Consider the following 18,372-nt stretch of genomic DNA (forward strand, 5'->3'; position numbering starts at 1 on the left):
AGCTTTTACATGTTGAAGGGAGAACGATATCGTGAAAGTGGGATTTGAAGCAGGAGATAGTAGTATACGAGATCCTTCTCAGCTACACGATTGAAGCAAAAATATTCTTGGGCATATTGAAGGGATTGAACCAGGTTAGAATGATCGACGAGTACTAAAATTATTGATGAGAGCCTAAAAATCCATTTGGACAAGTGAGTATTTAAAGGTGACAAACTAAACTAATCCAATTCACACGATAAACCGACATGGTTAATCCTCTCTAGTTTAAAGTGACACAACCTTGCAATTAAACGGAATAGGATGGTAGGCGATTTGCTGCGAAGTTTTTAAATAAAACTACTGAAGATATGCGAAGCTGCGTTTTTAGATTATCCTAGCTCTCGTTGGGGTTATCCGATAAAATCTGACCATATAATTTCCCAGTGGAAGCTGTTGTTTCAGGTCTTCTGAATAGTAACGGGGTAAAGGGACAAAGTTCAGAATTATATTATGTCACAATAATACTATTTTGAATGAGAATCCCACAGCGTAAAGCCCCTATAGCTCAGTGGTAGAGCGTCAGTCTTGTAAACTGAAGGTCCGTAGTTCGATCCTGCGTGGGGGCAATGCCTTTTCTTTTTCTTTCCGGTTTTGTTATCCCTACTTTTATTTGGATTTATAATCCGCAAGCAACTAATCTAATAATTTGTAGTTTCCGATGGCCGATCTTCTCTGAAAAAAAAAATAATAATAAGTACATAGATTATCTGGTGTTATTCATAATTAATTCTTTGAAAATTGAATTATTATTTATTTAGTATACTTAACAAGTGTCTTGAGCGCCGATTAGTATCAATTTTTTCATCATTTTATTTTATTATATTTTGTTGGAATTTCGTTTTTCCCATCTACAGAGTAAACGGAACCGTGCTATCCGAATACAATACCTCGAATTAGATATAAATTGAAATGCTTAAGAATTTCATGAGTGACATATTTCAACAAGAAGGGGCAAAATGTAAGAATATACCAGGAGATTGACTTATCCAACTCCTTGGCTGCCCCCAACATCATCTGCAAATTTATCACAGTGACTAGGTTCTACAGAGCCCTCCAAGAAAAGGGAAAATTGTAAAAGAGAGAAAAGAAGAAGATAAAAAGAAAGATACGTTGCAAGTCCTAGAAGGTGAGTCAGAAACCAATGCAAAAAAGAATTTTGACACCCTCCCTCCATAGTTTCTCCTCTTTGCCCCCCTCTTCATTCCATCCACCATCCTTAGAAATTGTGCTGCAAGAACAGCTTCTCCTGAGGAGAGGCGGGTCCTATCTCTTCCTCCAAGCTCCTCAACCCGTCCCCGACCCCCGTCGCGTTCTTCGCCTCGAAGTTCTTCCCCTCGATGTCGGCGTCCGAGACCGAGGACTTCCTCCTCTGTGACGATGTCACGCTCGGGAACGTTATCCATGACGGCGCGCGGAACTCAAACCTCTGGTCCTCGCCCTCCCCTGCGTCTGCCTCCGATATCGACCGGTTCGATGACCTTTGAGACGACTTCTTGTGCATCCTGCTGCTTCCCAGGACCACCTCGGTAGGCAATATCGGTTGCTCGATGCAGGGGCTGCCCATCAGCTGCGCGAGCGCTCGCTCCAGCGCCGTGGTTACTCTGTCCATCGAGGGCCGGTCCTTCCCTCGCATCCTCACGCATTTGCAGGCGATGTTCGCGATTCTTTTTAGAGCTTCAAGATCGGATGGAGGCTTCAGGTCCGGGTCTAATATATTCGAGATGTCCCCGGTCTTAATAAGAGGAACAGCCCATTCCACTATATTACCTTCCTCATATTGCATGTCTATTGCTTTCCTGCCGCTGAGGATTTCCAACAGCAGAACGCCGAAGCTATAGACATCGGATTTTGTAGTGAGGTAGTGAAGCCGATAGTACTCGGGGTCGAGGTACCCGAGAGTGCCCGCCGGTAGCTCGGCCAGCGGAGAGCCGGAGTCGACCGGGCCCAATAAGGACAGGCCAAAGTCAGCCACTCGTGCATTGTGCTCTTCGTCGATGAGTATGTTCGAGGACTTGATGTCCCGGTGGATCACCGGTGGGCAAGCATAGCCATGCAAGTACTCGATTCCTCGAGCGGCTTGGACCGCTATTGTGACCCTTCTCACCCAGTCTAATCTCTCTTTCAGGGCTTTGTTCTTTCCATGAAGGTGTTGGTGCAGTGATCCATGAGCCATGAATTCATAAACCAGAAGTCTCTCTCCACCTTCTTCGCAGTAGCCGAGCAAATTCAGCAAATGGGCGTGGTTGAGCCTAGAGAGCAGATCCAGCTCTGTGCGGAACTCTTTCGAGTTCTTTTGCTTATCCGAAGACATAATGGCTCTTTTCACCGCGACCACGGTGCCGTTTTTCAGGACCCCCTTGAATACGCACGAGAAACTCCCCTTTCCCACTTGTGACTCCTCTTTGAACCCACTGGTGGCCCTTTCGAGTTCCTCGTAAGTGAACGTCCGAGCCCTTTTGATCTTGAGCTCATCTAGCTCGGGATGGCTCATACTACCGCTCTGTTTCTGGAAACCAGAACTGCTCACCATTGCTTTCTTGGCTTTCGAATCCATTGCTAAGCATTGGCAGTTCCTCATTCGATAACGGACGTATATAGCTGCAGTCGTAGATACAACAATGACTAAGAAGACGGCAAACACAATTTCTGCAACAATGACTGGCAATTGCAGAGACCAGAATCTCCGGTTCCTCGTTCCATTAATATTGGCATTTGAATTAGCAGAGCAATTTGAGAAGCACTCGGTGGAGAAGCAGCTAGAGCAATTGTATCCACATTTCCTATCAGATTTTGAGGTACATTCAGCAGTTTGGTACATTTCGGCAGGACAGCCACTGCTGCACGGCATGCAAACTCTGGAATTTGACGAGCTGCACGGAGCATTATCTTGACTAAATTCGTAAGTGCCGGGAGCACAAGGAACTGATTTGCAGAGCCCTGGCGAGACGGCAACCGGAAGAGAAGTAGGAAACCCCAGACCCCAACACACAGGCAGCAGGGATTTCTCTGCCAGGATGCCACACATGAAGTAATTTCCGGCCGCTATTTGGAGGATCTTGGTTTTGCTTGGCGCCGGGGTGCTATGTTTCACCACGAAACCCCAACAGATTGCCTTCTGGTCAGCGCTCTTGATCCCACAAGCATGGAACTTTCCTCCCACAATGGAAGTCATTGGATCACGAGGTGGCAAGTCGACATTTCCTTGGCTGGAATACGATGAATATGCCACGGAGATTTCCTCTTCAAGCACCAAGCTTCTTCCCCAACAATAGACCCTAGAACTATCTCCAGCAACAATCCCACAGACATGGTATCCACCGGCTGCAATTGTCTTAAACCTCATGTCTTTTGGAACTAGACTGATCACGCGGCTGCTTGTCTCATCGCCCCAACAGTAGACCGATCCATTTTGCGCGAATAGCCCACAGTTAAACCCGGACCCAGCTGAGATAGAATGGATCTGCCCATCGATTGCATAGCTAGCAGTCATATTATAGCCCCAACAGTCCACAAGCGAAACGTTTCGGCGCCTCCCTGTTAAGGGCTTCCTCAAGCCACACAAATGGTAATCGCCGGCGCTGATTTCTTGGTACTGAGCTCCTTTCGTAATGGGCTGAGGCACACCCATCTGTATGTAGGCACTACTTCCCCAGCAATACGGTTGGCTAGAATCCAAAAGGAGACCACACACAAATCCGTCACCCGCAGTCAATCCAGCCAAAGGGAAATGACCTGGAATCCCGTATATTATTGCAGTGTTTGAGCCGTAACAGGTCGCAAGATGGGATCCGTCTGAGTTTAACCCGCAAAAAACAGGGCCATTCTCGCCGTAAGAAATGGCAATGGAGGACATAGAACCGAGACCCGAAACTAGTCTCAAGAAATTCAGCGAGACCACCAGATTCCACAAGAATCCCAGAAACACTCTGTTAATGCTGAAAGGGTTGATGAGGAGGTCTCTCACCAAACTGCTCAGAGATGCCATTACATCATAAAACCCAGCTCAACAAGTCAAAGACTCCCAAAACGTATGCCCCTCGCTACATTTTCTTTTACAACTTTCCACAGTGAATCACCAAGGTTGAGTTAGACACCAGCATCTCTAACCTCAAATGGGAGAAAACAGAACTTTCACTCCACAACTGGGAAATGTCTCCTTCATTTGACTAAGAAAGGCTGAAACCAAACTAAGCAATCTCACATTCCACCTAAAAACCAACAACTGTAGCACATGGACCCATGTCAGACCTTTCTAACAGCTTTTGCAAGAAATTAACCAGAAAAGATGCAAACTTGCAACAGTGTTTTTTCCCCTTCCAGAATCATTGACTTTTCCATTTTTCCTGTGCTCCTACCATGACCCAAGTAGGGAAAATCTAGTGCCTATTTCCACCCATTTTCTCCAACTTCATTTAAAAGGGAGACATTTTTACCACAAACCAACCTGCATGAGAGTTCTCAGAAGCTTGTGATGGCCAATGATCACACTGGATGTGAAGCCATTACTTTGAGCTTGCTCTTCATACAACTTCTCGTCTTCGAAGACACATCAGATTCTGAAATGGGCTTTAAAGCTGGTGGGGGTGAAATGTCCTACTTCCAATTCTTGTTCTGCTTCAGACAGTGTATGTTGGTGGAGTAGATGGGATGGGAAAATGCTCGAGAGAGAGAGAGAGAGAGAGAGAGGAAAATCACAATTGGTTAGAGATGGGAGTTTCTGGACGGTGGTTGCTTTGCTCTCTGGGTGGGTGCTTGAGAGAGAGAGAGAGAATTGCAGGGGAGTAATGGAAGGAGAGGGTGTACATGGAAAAGATCAAATGGGCATTAACTCTCTCATTTAATGTCCTCACCTACACTTTCCACCATCTTGGCGAACCTGCTGTTTCATGGCATTTATTCCTCTCTCTGTCTCCTCTCTCTCTCTCCCCAAAAACAGATAGTTTTGAAATTTTCTTACCCTCTCGGGTTTCGATTTCATCTTTTCTGGAAGGTAATTCCATCGCATCTTTGGTTTTTAGTTTCTCGCAAGTTGCATACATGCCGCGAGCAACACAGAGCAATCAGCTAAAGCTCTTTCAATTCCAGAATCCCCAGTCAAACAAAACAAAATCCAAATAAATAACTGGGAAAATTAAAACCGTTTCCACTTTTCCTGCTGGGACAAGGACAGTTTTTTTTTTCTCTCTTTCCAAAAGTGACACCAAATGTCAAACGTTTAGCTCGATTTACGTGAATAAATGCACTTAAAATAATCTCATCGTTTTATATCAAGTAAGGCTCCGTTTATAAACTAGCACCGCGCCTCTAAATTTACTTTACTGGGGCGTCGCGATTTCTCAAACAAGTCTTGGGAACTTAACATATAGACGAGTTACTTGTAGATATAGATATGTACATTGTCCACCATGAAAATTTCACCGTCAGGAGTGAAAAAAATATCATGAGTGCATTTTAGTAACAATGTGAAAAATAGACAATTATAAATAGTTACATACTCTACTTAAAATTACATACTATTGTTCATCTCAATAATTTTGAAAGTTCAGCAATAGCTACTTATTTATGAACTGAAGAAGTTATTAAATTAATTCTAAGTTTACCTACATCTACTTGTGTAGTCTAAACATTTCATGTAACATGGGAATTGGAAACTGACTAATTTATTATAAAGAAAACGGGATACTCGCACCATAAGTGCAGAGAAGAAAGGATAATCATGTCATTAAATTTTCATTTATTAGAATCAAATCCCAGTGATGGAAAACCGGATGCAACTTTCTTATATTAAACTCCTTATATATTTTCTATTTTCACTCGTTCATTCTTAATATTTTGCTGATAAGAAGAATCATTTCAACAAGGTAAAGTCACACGGCTTTACCGTTTGGACCTTACTACGAACTTTGTCAAAATAACAAATTACGGCAGCCTGATTTACAATTACAAATATTAATTTCGCTAGCATTTGGATGTGATATGAATTCAAATTAATCGTGTATTAAATTAAATTCATTAAAGTTTGAATACCTATATATACGCACTATAACTACTTAGGGATATTTCGTAAACATAAAAGGGAAGTGGAACGTAAAAAAAATAGGAACCCCCTTTCCTATGATATATTTGTGTGGACTAAAGACATTTGTATGGAAGAGTAGCCATACTGTAATGAAATGAAAACATAGTGATTTATTGGAAAATAGGTACTAATTCAATTTTTAAGATTCCATTTGTTTCATGAAAAAAAAATAATTTGAAAAACATGTTCCTCAAAATTATTATTTGTATCCTTTGAAATAATTAATTAAAAAAAATATTTTTATTATCGAGAGCAATTTTGTCTACATATTTTATGGGTGATGGAAATATCTATTATTCATTCATTTTTGTAAATAATACTAACAATATTTTTTAGGAAATATTTTTCAAATATTTAGCAAAACCAATGCACCAATAAGGTGGCACGACAATCATCAATTTATCTGTATCATCCTCTTTTATCTCCACTAGCAAATTCTTTGTATCCTTAGAAGACAAACCCTAATCAGATCAAGTTCCAAGTTTCTTCCTTTTAAAATATATATATATATATTTTAGGATCTTCCTTTAAAAACATCAATTTTAGAATTGATTTTTAAAAGAGCTACTGTACCCCGATTTTCCGGCAGCCAACTCAAACTACGATGAGAGTTCGAAGGTTAAGACCGAGTCTAACCCACTAATTAATTCACACCTTTGTTCTAATTCTTGTCCTCTTCTGATGACACTCCCATTAAATTATTTGTGGTTTTATTTATTTATTGATAAGCTTCCTGTGCCACCGTTATTTCAGGTTTAGAACAACATAAACAATAATCTCACTCTCGATGAATAATATGTTTATTTTTTTCAGAAAATGGAGAAATAGTTTTTATAGAATCCTTCAATGACTCTGCATCATGCATTGGTGGCCTCGGCAATAGAAATTGAACATTCTCTGAGGTCCTTTTCATGCTCTTTACGAAGACCTACTTTTGAGCGTGGTGTAGTTAATGATCTTGAATGTGATGTTTAAACCAATACCAATCATAGTCACCTTACCTCAATTAGCGAGGGCTAAGAGTGAAAAAAGAAAAGAAAAAAATAATTTGAAATTAGTTACTTATTTTTTTTGGAAATTTTTATTAATTCTTTTATTCAGTTTTTTTTTTTTTTTATAGATTTTTTAGGGCTGACCAAGCCCGACGACCCTTGTGAACCACTAGGCAAGGGCCCGTGAGCCCTCGCTCGCAGCCAATGAAGGGTTGCAAGCCCTCACTTAATGTCTAGTGCTCGCAGCAAGCCCTCACTTAATGTTCGGTGGCTCCCACTAGCCCTTAACAATTTTTCAAAAAAAAAAACTGATAAAAAATTAAATTTTTCCATGCTAGTGTCGATCCTGTCACGTAGGACGTCAGCGTCCACATCGTCAATTTCAAATTAAAATTGACTCAATGGATTACATTGGCAAATTGTTAAAAAAATTATTATTAAATTAGTCAACCTAAAATATTTAGAATTGAATTAACACAAATGCAATAGATTTAAAACTTTTTTTTTAATTTTCCGCGTTCCATGTGATTCAATGCAATACAAGGCATGGACCAACTTTTGTTTTATCATAAAAGAAAAATGATCAATCGATTTAAATGATTAACCGTACAAATTAGATTAAAGCCGTAAATAGAAACAGAAGCACTGAATGGCTGGGGGACCAATTAATGAGTACCTCAGACAAAAATAGAAATCGAATCTCGAATTTCCTTCAATTATTAGTTTAATAATATGGTGGATTATTGCCTTTTTTTTATTTTTAAAATACTACCAGTAATTTCCTGATCCACAACATGCGGATCTCTCTGCGCTGTCATCCGGAGGAAACTTTAATTTCTGTAAGTTTCCTCTGAATCCTCTCGCAAACGTCGTCGTCCAAGCGACGGTGAAATCTTATTTATTAGCTTAGAGCCCCACAAACCCTAAATTGCATTTAATTAGTCCTTGATTTTTTTTAAAATTTTTTTTGGGGGATTTTGATTCTGGGTATGTGTGTTTTCTGGTCAAGCCCTCATGCCCCTCATTAATAACCAACTTATGTCATTAATTAAATAATTGCGCAGGTGAAAGACAACTAACGTAACTTCCTACTAACATGTTCCTCTAAAATATCTTTTTGATTTCTGATATATATTTTTTCTAAATCCTCCTTTTAATAGGACCGATTTATAAAATTAGCTTTTTAATTGACACAACCCGCTTCTATTGTATTTGAAAAATATAACCCACTTATTTTGAAATTATTTATGATTTGTCAACTCATTTCATATGTCTCTGCATTAATTGCTACTTTATTTAGCATTATTACTGACATGATGAAATGCGAAAATTGAATTGACGGCCTAATAACTGACCTATTACGGACATTAGTTTTCATAGGCCCCAGCGAAATAATGAGGTAGTGGTCAATACTGGTCAACTACAATTCTGCCCTCACAACATTATTATCTAATTAGCGTACCAAAAAACTCGAATTGGAAATTCAACCCCAGGATTTGTAGACCCCCTTTCATTGCAGCCCATTCTGATATAAAAAACTACGACCTTCTGGCCGGTGCCACGTGGCATCGATCCGTTTAGGTCCCTCTCAAATTGAAATTTCTCGAGTCGGGAAAGCGAACAAAATAGACATTTGGACATGTTGCTCTACTGCAGGACATAATCCATGAAAATCTTCAAACGTTTGGAACGATTGATATCTTAATAATCTGCTGGCCAGACACGATGTCATGAAAATAAACTTCATTATCTCATTCCAAGATGTCATTTTTCTGTATCGCACTCAATTAATTGTCTTATTAATTATTAATAGCGACCGTTTTGTTTTATTAAGGAAAGGTCAATCTGCTAACGAAAATTAACATTCAAAAATAAGGATATCTTATAAACCCAAAACAAAACTCGACTCAGTGAAAAACATCGAGCGAATCCCGCGACTCTAGTTGAGATTGTTCATTGGCGTTGCGGCTCTTGATTAAGCTTCCGGTAACCAAACAATCGTGTCCGAAATTCGATGATCAAGAGAATAGCAAACCTCCCTTTTAAAGCTGTGATAAGTTCCATCTGATAATACTGAGGTGCTCAGCTGATTCTCCAAACTAAAGTGCAAAAACCCTAGTTGAAAATCCGAAAAAAGTACATCCCCTCTCAAACGGGTTGTCCCAAGTATGCAGCTAAAACACTTTGTTCCAGTGTAGAAGAAAGCACAAATTGACAGTAAATATCCTAAGCAAAAGGTTTGACAGATTATATGCATACTTATCGAAAAATAATAATCAATAGATTAATACACACAATGACAACACTGCATGAATCTAGCTCTTCTTGGTTCTTTCCAGTGACTAAAGTTCTCCAGTGCGCGAACAAAATTAGGAGAAAAACAGGAATTTCCCCGGTAAGCGAAAAAACCTGCAGTAAAGAGACACATCCTGGATCATTAGAAAAATAATCTCAGTTCAAACTGTAATGTTGTGCTAGCAGTAAACATGAGGCTCATTCAAACTCAAGACAGCGACAACATCTATTAACACGACTCATGTTGGTCAACTGCATATAAATCCACTTAGCACTCTTTCAAAGACTAAACATACATTAAAATAGGGCAAGCTAGAAAGCTGAAAGATATTTGATCTTTTTTCTCGTTCTTGGCCAAAATGAGTAATTTTTGGTTTACATGACGCATATAGAGAACAAAATCTTACCATGGAAACATAAATGTATTTCCAACTTTGACGCATATCGCATCACCAAGTTCTATTTGTGATAATTTTTACTTTTTACAGATCTTGTTACTCATAAGTTGACTTTTAATCATCGTGAAAAATCTGAAAAGTCTGAGATATATGAATATTACATATAAAATCATACATCACCCTTTCATAATTTTCTGAAACTTAGAATATATACATATAGGTTTTCTAATTCTCAAATTCTGAAGGGAATGACAAGAAGTTCTTTCTCCCTTCCAAACAAGCCCGCCTGCCACACTTGAGACAAAGGGAGCAGCATACTTATGATTCATATTAATGGCATATTCCTTCAAAAGTGACAAATGAGGCTCCACACTTACTCTAAAGCGTATTCCTCCTTACGATGAAGAACGCACATTTTGTTGCCGCAGCAGAGTACAAAAAGTCACTGCAGAAAAGAACTTAACCTCTAAGCAATAGACTTAAGGATAAGAACCTACAACTAGAATGGAAATGCAAACTAATTACACTGGAGCATAGGTCTATTGAACCAAAACCAGAAAGTAAGGAGAACCTATTTCAGAAGCAAGACAAGCAAATGATCACCCAGATACGTCGGAAGAAACTGAATAAAGATGAAAACTGGAAGAGATTAAGAAAAGAGTACAATCACTAAAATTCACATTATTTGGTTAGTATACTCTGTTGTTGGCCCTTCTTCAATCTAAAGACAAGGATGAGCACTGAATTAGACAAGGGCAATATACAGCAACTAGACAAGCATAAACGTTTAGCGCCTATCCTGTAGGTAGTCTTCCTCTAAGATGAATGCCAAAACACAGATTTCTTTGGGATCCCAAAAATGTCTATCGGTCTACTCTCTCACTCTATATTAATTACAAACAGTACTCTTGTCACATTTTAATTCTTGAAAAAAATTATGTAGAAATCCGACTAATCAAGAAGAGGATAACAAATTGATAAAATGTTGGCAGGCTGGTAGAACTTCCTCGCACTTCAACCACATGCCTATGGTCTCTCTCAAGATACTTGGTGCTTACCTCCTGTTTTCCAGAGAAAATAACTAAGATGACACAACTTCAGTGAGCTGCATATTTATTAAAGGATTTGTAAGATGCATTTAGAAACTCATTGGTAAATTGAAGCAATAATAATAATTCCCTAGGCAGACTTGTCACACGAAATACCAAACTATAGTGCTAAGTCAAATCAAAAGAACAACCTCACTGTGATTACAAGGCTCCGACAAGTGCGGGTATGAATCACAAATTTCATCTACAATGCGAAAGGTCCCCGAAAGAAATAAGGTTGCCAACAAAATGATGGACGCTAATGGCCAAAGATAGTAATGACGGAAGACAGCTTGTAATCGATAAGCACGAATGTCCTCATGTATCATCTTACCATACTTAGTAAATGATGTATAACCATTTATATAACATTCTAATACTCTATGACATTAGCATCATCCTCCCAATGATTGATTATAGGATGAGGCTATCTCAACATTTCTCCCAGATCTCTCCTCTAGCTTTTAGAAACATATGAAGTAATTGTGGAGAAACAAATGATAATGTGGCAAAGCTTTTGTTGATTTACCATTGTAAAAAACCAAAAGAGGTAGCAGATCCATACCTTGGGCACCAGCCGCACAGATCTTCTTGGTAGGACTTCCATATGAGGATGTTTGGAGCATCTAGAAATTCTAACATCTGTTCCAACACAGCCACTTTGGTCATCACTATCCACTCGTAGCCTCTTTTGTAACATTTCATTGGAATCAACATCATCAAATCTTGAAGAACTTCCAGCAGCTGATTTTTCAAATTGCAAGCATCTGAAAGAACAAGCAAACCTTTATACTCAGGCAACAATAATAGAAAAAATAATACAAAATGCAATGCTTCGTGGTGTCATAAACTTACACAATACTCTCCACCCCACTAGCAGTGCTGCTCCTCTCCTTAAGAACGATAGGATGCCGTTCAGATATATTGCAACATTTATATAGTTTCTTATTCATGTCTAATAACAAGAAGCTAAATGAAGTAATTATTGAAATGAGCAATAAAACAGAGATTTGGCAATTTAATATTCACCACCTAGAAAATATACATATTCGAACAAATTGTCCATAGACTGCAAAGCACTCTTTGTTTTTTCCACAAGGAAAAATAATCAAGGGAAAAAAAAAGAGAGAGCACCTCTATGTCAGAACAAGTTGGAACATTTCCATCATGGTCTTGCTTAAGCTCAAAGGTGTTGGCTGATTCAGCCTCTGATTCACTTTTGTTCTTCCAATCAACCAGAATGTCGATTGTATTAGTCTTGAAAGGTGAAAGTGAATGCCCCAGAACACTTGCAACTTTCGACAAGTGCAACTCTTTGGAACCAACTCTGTACCCTTCAGGAACCTTCGCACCAAAATTAGTGGGTTTGCAGTTGTTTTGGAATTCTGAATTTATACAAGTCTCGCCACCATGCTTGGCAACGTGATCTGATGTGATAAAACTAACTGTGGTATCTGATATTGTATGCGAAAATGAATCATTGCCAGACTTCATGTCGGGGTTATCGGAGATATTTGGATCAAAGCTGGCATTACAACCGTCCATGCCACAGGGTGCTGCCAGAGAAATTATCTGGCTCTGTGCAATTGATTCAGATTTGGATGAGATGGGCATCTGAACTTCTTCTAAACCCTTCGAAACTTCTGCATCCACGACACGTGGCACCTCAGCAGCGGAAATCAACAAACTGTCAACTCTATCAGGGTGAAGACAATCCCCCAAACTATTTCCTTTATCTTCATCCGAAGGAGCAGAAACCATTTGGCTGTTATCTGCAGTCTGAGAAAGGGAACTTTTCATCACAGTATTCTCCCCAGGATGTCCAAGCTTCTCATGAGAATTTTGATTATTCATATGATTGACACTCTCAAATATACAAACATCGTTTTTAAGTTTCTCAGCCCAGTCAGATGGGCTTGAGTTGAAGTCCACATGAAGATTAATTCCCTCTTCTGACCTGACATGAAATTCAAAGGTAGAGGAAGGAGCTATGGTAGAATATACAGATGCAGAAATAACATCTGCTGCACAAAACACACCAGCCTCTTTAAACTGGATTTGGGACACGCACTGTGCCGCGCCAGATCCATGCAACCCCACTTTTTTCTCACAAGGTATCATTCTCGGGAATGCACCACAATGAAAACCAGTCTTATCATTTTGTAAAGAAAACTGAGAATAGGATGTCTCTGCATGTTGAGGAATTGGGTCTCGAGATATGTCCTGTATATTCAATTACAAGAGAACACCACAAGGAAGTCATTCATTATCAGGCTATCAATGAAAATCAAACACATAAGCAGATGCAAAAGAACAGGCCAAAAAGATAAGGAATATTTAACACCTTTTACTACAAATTTGCATTTTTTCCAGAATAGAATTCTTTAGCATAAGAAAAGTGAAGAGAGTGAACCCTACAGAAAAATCTGAAATGGAGCTCACGAGCTTCAAAATACCAGAAACATAAAATAAGTATGACAGAAAGTGATGAGAAAAGACAAGTTGAAGGAAATGCTAAACACAACATAAGCCAACAGAACTTGCATACATTAGAGATATATATATATTTTAATCCAGTAGTTCAGTTAGTCTAACCTCATCAAACCTTTGATGAGCCTCTACAGATCCTTCTAACTGATTGGCTTTCACAGTATGAAGAAACCACTGCCTGACATCTTTATCTTGAGGAAAAGAAATTAATCCACAGTCACCGGCGACAGAAACCCCTGACAAAGTATTTCGTATAAACATCAAACTAAAAATGAGTCAAGAATGATGCCCTACCAAATGACAAACTTCAGAAGACTGAAATCAGAAATTTATCAAGGAAGCAGCAGAAAGTGCATACCTGGACCTTCCTTTTCTGCAAATCTTAATTGTAAGTCACGATGCACCTGAGATAATGGCCTTAAATTGCATTCCTGAAGATTATTGATAATCACCGCGTCAGTCTCATACACAGATTGACAGGAATAAGCTGCATCTAAAAATTCAATCTCACCCAAAAAAGGAAGAGAGAGAACAAGTGATTCTTGATCAAAAAAAAAAGAATTAAGAGGTAATTGCCTGCGAGCGAGAAGCTAGTAAATTTGCCAAATCAGATTTTGACCGGTTGGCAGGCAAACCATATTTTTTGCACAAAGTCTGAAGCTCTCTCCTAGAGAAGTTCATGTAGAAGTCTTCATTCCTTTTATCAAACATCTGCAACTATCTCAAGTGAGAGTACCGCACTCGCTGAGGAGAGGATGGATGAAGCCCTTAAAAGCACTGCGATAACATAGCACAGAAAAAATCACATATACGCATGAAATAAGCCATGAGGCAAATGCCAATTTGTTAATCTTTATCAACTTTAGGTTTCTTTGAATAAGTAGAAGGAATTCAGACGGAATTCAGATGACATGATTCACCTTTTTCACTCATGCAAATAATGATGGACCTTAGTGCCTTCTGTAAATTATAACCTATAAAATTTCATGTAACATTCTTATTTCTTGCCCCTGAACTAAATTTGTACATCCTCTTTTCTTTTATCTCGCTCCCCCTACTAAAAGTCCAGAAATGGAAACTTTTGTTTATCTAACAGCATCTATAGTAGCTTCAGCACACAAAAGAATGAAATAAAGAAAGCACATGGTTGGAGCAAGAATTACTGGTCCAAGGTCACATTTTGGGGCCATGGTGCATATTAGTAATCGACGGACCGAAAGACCAAGCTCATGCGCCATCGGAATTGCCAGATTTATGGACAATACTCCTCAAGTTTCGAAATTTCAGGCATAGAATCACATTGCAACAACAGGGGACAAAATACCAGCTTGAAGGAATCATCAGAGAAAGAGAGAGAGAGTACTAGGCTCCAACCAAGCCAAAAAGTGAAGAGTTTCAAGAAAGTGACAAAGGGTTGGTGTACGATACCGCCCAGCATCAGTCTTTCACCGTCTCGCTCACTAGTTGATAAAAGACACGCAACCCCAGAACCCAAGAACGATACAAACGACAATGGAAACCACCAAATCATTCAAAAGCTCAAGTTTTTCACCTCTAGATTTCACCCTTCGCTCGCCGCGGAACAAGGGCAAGCTCCAAGGTCCTATCGAAGCCGACGCGGCGCGCTGCAGAATCCGAGATTCGGACTACCACCACCTCGAGATCCAATGTACCGCGGGAAGGAGCGCGCTTTCACTCAGCCCTCCACGGACTCCGTCGAGAACGAGCCGGAGACGAATCGAACGGGGCCCGAGGCAAGAGCTCTTCCTGCAGCCTGCATTTCCGCGGGTCAAAGGAGACGAAAAGAAAGAGAGAAAAGAGAGAGGAGGGGAAGCGGAAACAGTAGAGGGGGAGCCGAAAGTGTTACGTTACCTGATTGGACAAATTTTCTCGGGAAAATCCGACGGAATCGCTCGGAAAATCGAAGCTAAAGGAAGAGAGAGAGAGAGAATGTGAGGGCGCGGCTGGCGAGCAGGAGGAGCGATGGAAGGGAAAAATGCCGAAACTCGAAGTTGAAAATCAGACAGTCTCGCTGCTCTCACTCGTTTTTCAAAGCTTTCACACTCGAAAAGCGGATTGAACCGCAAACTGGCGGAGAAGCAATCGCGTGGGCCCGTTGGACCACCATCCCCGGTGACCAAAATCTATCTCGACCGTTGATCGTGTGATACAGATCCACGCAAGATCTAAATAGTACATGCTTAAGATGTATTCGGTGCGTATAATTTTACTGACCGTGCAATAATTTTCAAATGGACAGCAAATTTGTGGCCTTAGAAATCGGCCAGCTACCGGCTATCTTATATGATATGATCGGTGTTGACATGAATAATTTTTATATTTTTATTTGTTTCTCCTTTTGTTTTCTTTTTTTCATATTTTTTTTCCTTTCCCCAACAATTTTCGATCAAAATTGATTGGAGGAATTATATTGATAATTTGTTAAAAAATTTATGATTAAATTGATATCAATATAATATATTTAAGACTTTTTTGGAAATTCCCCGTCATTCAATGTACCTATGAGTTGTACATGCTCATCACCTCTTCTCCGATGTGCTAGAAACTAGAGATGTGCATGGTCTAAGTGGTCAGTTCCCAACCTAAAACTGGAACCGCCCGCTAAAAACTGGTTCTGAAAAATTGGAACTGGAACCGCCCGCTAGTTGTATGGATCTACTTGGGAACCAAATTGCCGGTCCAATCCGGGTCCAAGTGGATCCTTAGAACTAGTCCAACATCCGCGCCTTCCCTTTTCGCCCTCCCCACATTTGCTTATTCTGGCTCTCCCGACTATGGTAACTTTATTCTCCTTTAAGTACTAGAGTTGTGGCGGTGTTCGTGGCGGCGGCAATCGTGACCCTCGCTTCGCTTCCGTCCCAGCCACTACCACCATCTTCGCCATTGCCTCTCCCGTCTCCCACTCCTCCCTCAAGACCAACAATGAAGAGGACAATGGGGATGAAGAGCCGTTCTTAGACTTGGAGTTCGCCCATCTCCGAAGATGAGGATGATAGGGAGAAGCATGAGGAGGGGGAAGAGGAAGAGGGGAGGTAAAAGCAAGACAAGCCCAACAACAAAAAAGATGATAATGACAATGAAGGCGGAGGTGGCAACGAGGATGGCGATGATGTGGAAAGAGTTCAAGTTCAAGGGAGGAAATGAGAATCAACTCATTGTTTCGCCAAGTTTGGACTAGGACTTGAAGGGAGATGAGTAGATCCGAAGGTGAATCGGAGAGGAAGAGGGAGCTTGGGGAAATTTTGAATTGAGAGAGACAAGATGGAGTAGGAAAGTAGTGAATTGAAATAGGATGGTGATTGGAGCCCTAAATTTTAGATTTGCTAATTTTGATTTTTTAATATTAAAAAAAAATATAATATAACCTATTTGATCTAGGTGGGAGGGTGGGCGGATCCGCCCATGGAATCGAGAACCGGACCGACTTCCTTAAGAACCACCGATTCGAGTGGTTTTGGTCTCGGTTCCGGTGATTTGGACGAGTCCCGATTTTTTTGCACACCCTTACTAGGAACCAAAAAGTTTTTTCATATGAGGTGGCAATACATTGCACAACTTTGCAAAAATTCACTCACAAACCCAGCTTAGATTTGTGATCCCGTAAAAGATAATGTGATACTACTAAATTAGCATACTCATCAATAGCCTTACAAATTTATCCGTTTGCTTTGGATATTTTTCATTTTATGTGGCGAATTATTGGAATGAACACAAACGCTTTGTTCAGAATTCACATCAAACCTTTCCATTGGGAGACATAATTAAACTTAGAGAGATTTAAGAGTTCAAACGAAGATAGAATGTTGAGGCGTTGAGAACCCATGTTTTCATAGTTTCGTTTTCGATTTTGCCTAGATTATGGTTATGCGCATGTACCAATGTAGACAATCTATTGAGACTAAACCTTCGAATCATGTGTGGAATGATCTGATTTGGGTGGCGTTGGCTATAATTCAATATCATATGAACTTAACTAGATCGATAGTTTTTTTTTTTTTGGTGAAGATTAGGTCGATAGTTTTTTATTTGCCTAATTTGTGAAGAAATTGATGATCAATATATAAGTATTTATACATATGTATATACCGATCTAGAAAAGATCACATTCTAGTTGTTACATCTTTCTTAAGCATCGTCTCTCTTCTTGTGATTGTTAAAGAAACTTTATTTTCCGTCTAGCATCGTGATTTACATTTGATTTGCAGTTGCATAATCGCGAGTTAGTGTAAGGCAAAAACAAAAAAGTTTATCCATAATAAACATATTCAAGTTTGATTAAAATCTAAAAATATGAATTTCACCATGGTTTCTTCGATTCCCCATTAGTTCAGAATGTATATGACAAAATATTTTCAGAGTATTTATAGAGATTAAAGAAATCCGAAAGGATAGGGTCCCATGATTGGTATCTAATGTTCTTTTCAGATGCACTTACCTTATCGTAAATGGACTCCTTAAAAGGGGTTAAACCGAGTCCCCCGTGTGCGATTTACACGCTCTTCATGCTCATTCTGCAATCAAGTTTTAAACTCTCTTGATCCGTGCCATCGAAGTCGTCGTAACACCATCACCGAACGCATCATCCACCATGCAGGGGTCACAGTCGATCTAGTCGGTACGGTCGATTTGTATTTGTGTTGGTTTAAACCATAAAATAAAGAGTGACCGTCTCCTATTCTTGTTCTTACTATTATGTTCATCCGCAGGATGATTTGCGCCTCTGATTTCCACAAACACGCTTCAAATGATGGGTCGAACAATGCCGTTGTCAAACAAAGTTTAAAGCCGAAAAAAAGTAGTACGACGAGCCGCGAGATCACATTTCGAAAGAAGGATTTAGCATAAGCACGCGCATTTTGCTTTAGGTGGCGCTGACTAAGAATAAATCACCACACCCTCATAAAAATCCTATGTTACTTCATTTTTCAGTGCCATGAAGCAGGCAAATCAACCTCATCAACCCCTTA

At 39.8% G+C, this 18,372-nt stretch overlaps 2 protein-coding genes and 1 non-coding gene across 5 annotated transcripts; 1 reads left to right on the forward strand and 2 right to left on the reverse strand.

Moving 5' to 3' along the window:
* The first annotated feature begins 536 nt into the window (after positions 1 to 536).
* On the forward strand, positions 537 to 608 carry TRNAT-UGU. Its single transcript has one exon. It is a non-coding gene; the product is annotated as a tRNA-Thr (tRNA).
* A 307-nt stretch (positions 609 to 915) lies between these two features.
* LOC104450962 (serine/threonine-protein kinase-like protein ACR4) lies at positions 916 to 5,008 on the reverse strand. The gene is made up of 2 exons (XM_039311342.1): positions 4,487 to 5,008; positions 916 to 4,264 (listed from the first exon to the last, which is right to left on the reverse strand). Exon 2 carries the CDS (start codon positions 4,025 to 4,027, stop codon positions 1,259 to 1,261), a length of 2,769 nt encoding a protein of 922 aa, XP_039167276.1. The 5' UTR covers positions 4,028 to 4,264; positions 4,487 to 5,008; the 3' UTR covers positions 916 to 1,258.
* A 4,145-nt stretch (positions 5,009 to 9,153) lies between these two features.
* Positions 9,154 to 15,422, reverse strand: LOC104450969. Of its 3 annotated transcripts, XM_039311343.1 has the most exons (10): positions 15,257 to 15,421; positions 14,937 to 15,158; positions 13,961 to 14,161; positions 13,743 to 13,815; positions 13,490 to 13,620; positions 12,029 to 13,117; positions 11,750 to 11,787; positions 11,460 to 11,661; positions 10,184 to 10,251; positions 9,154 to 9,522 (listed from the first exon to the last, which is right to left on the reverse strand). In XM_039311343.1, the coding sequence occupies exons 3-9, from the start codon at positions 14,093 to 14,095 to the stop codon at positions 10,249 to 10,251; spliced, it is 1,671 nt and encodes a 556-aa protein (XP_039167277.1). In that variant the 5' UTR covers positions 14,096 to 14,161; positions 14,937 to 15,158; positions 15,257 to 15,421; the 3' UTR covers positions 9,154 to 9,522; positions 10,184 to 10,248. The 3 variants fall into 3 exon arrangements, with proteins under 3 accessions (XP_039167277.1, XP_039167279.1, XP_039167281.1); XM_039311345.1 differs by lacking the exons at positions 13,961 to 14,161; positions 14,937 to 15,158; positions 15,257 to 15,421 and having other exon boundaries at positions 13,490 to 13,649; XM_039311347.1 differs by lacking the exons at positions 9,154 to 9,522; positions 10,184 to 10,251; positions 11,750 to 11,787 and having other exon boundaries at positions 11,506 to 11,661; positions 15,257 to 15,422.
* Positions 15,423 to 18,372: the final 2,950 nt, after the last annotated feature.

This window comes from Eucalyptus grandis, chromosome 1, assembly GCF_016545825.1.
Source record: "Eucalyptus grandis isolate ANBG69807.140 chromosome 1, ASM1654582v1, whole genome shotgun sequence".
NCBI classification, from domain to species: domain Eukaryota; kingdom Viridiplantae; phylum Streptophyta; class Magnoliopsida; order Myrtales; family Myrtaceae; genus Eucalyptus; species Eucalyptus grandis.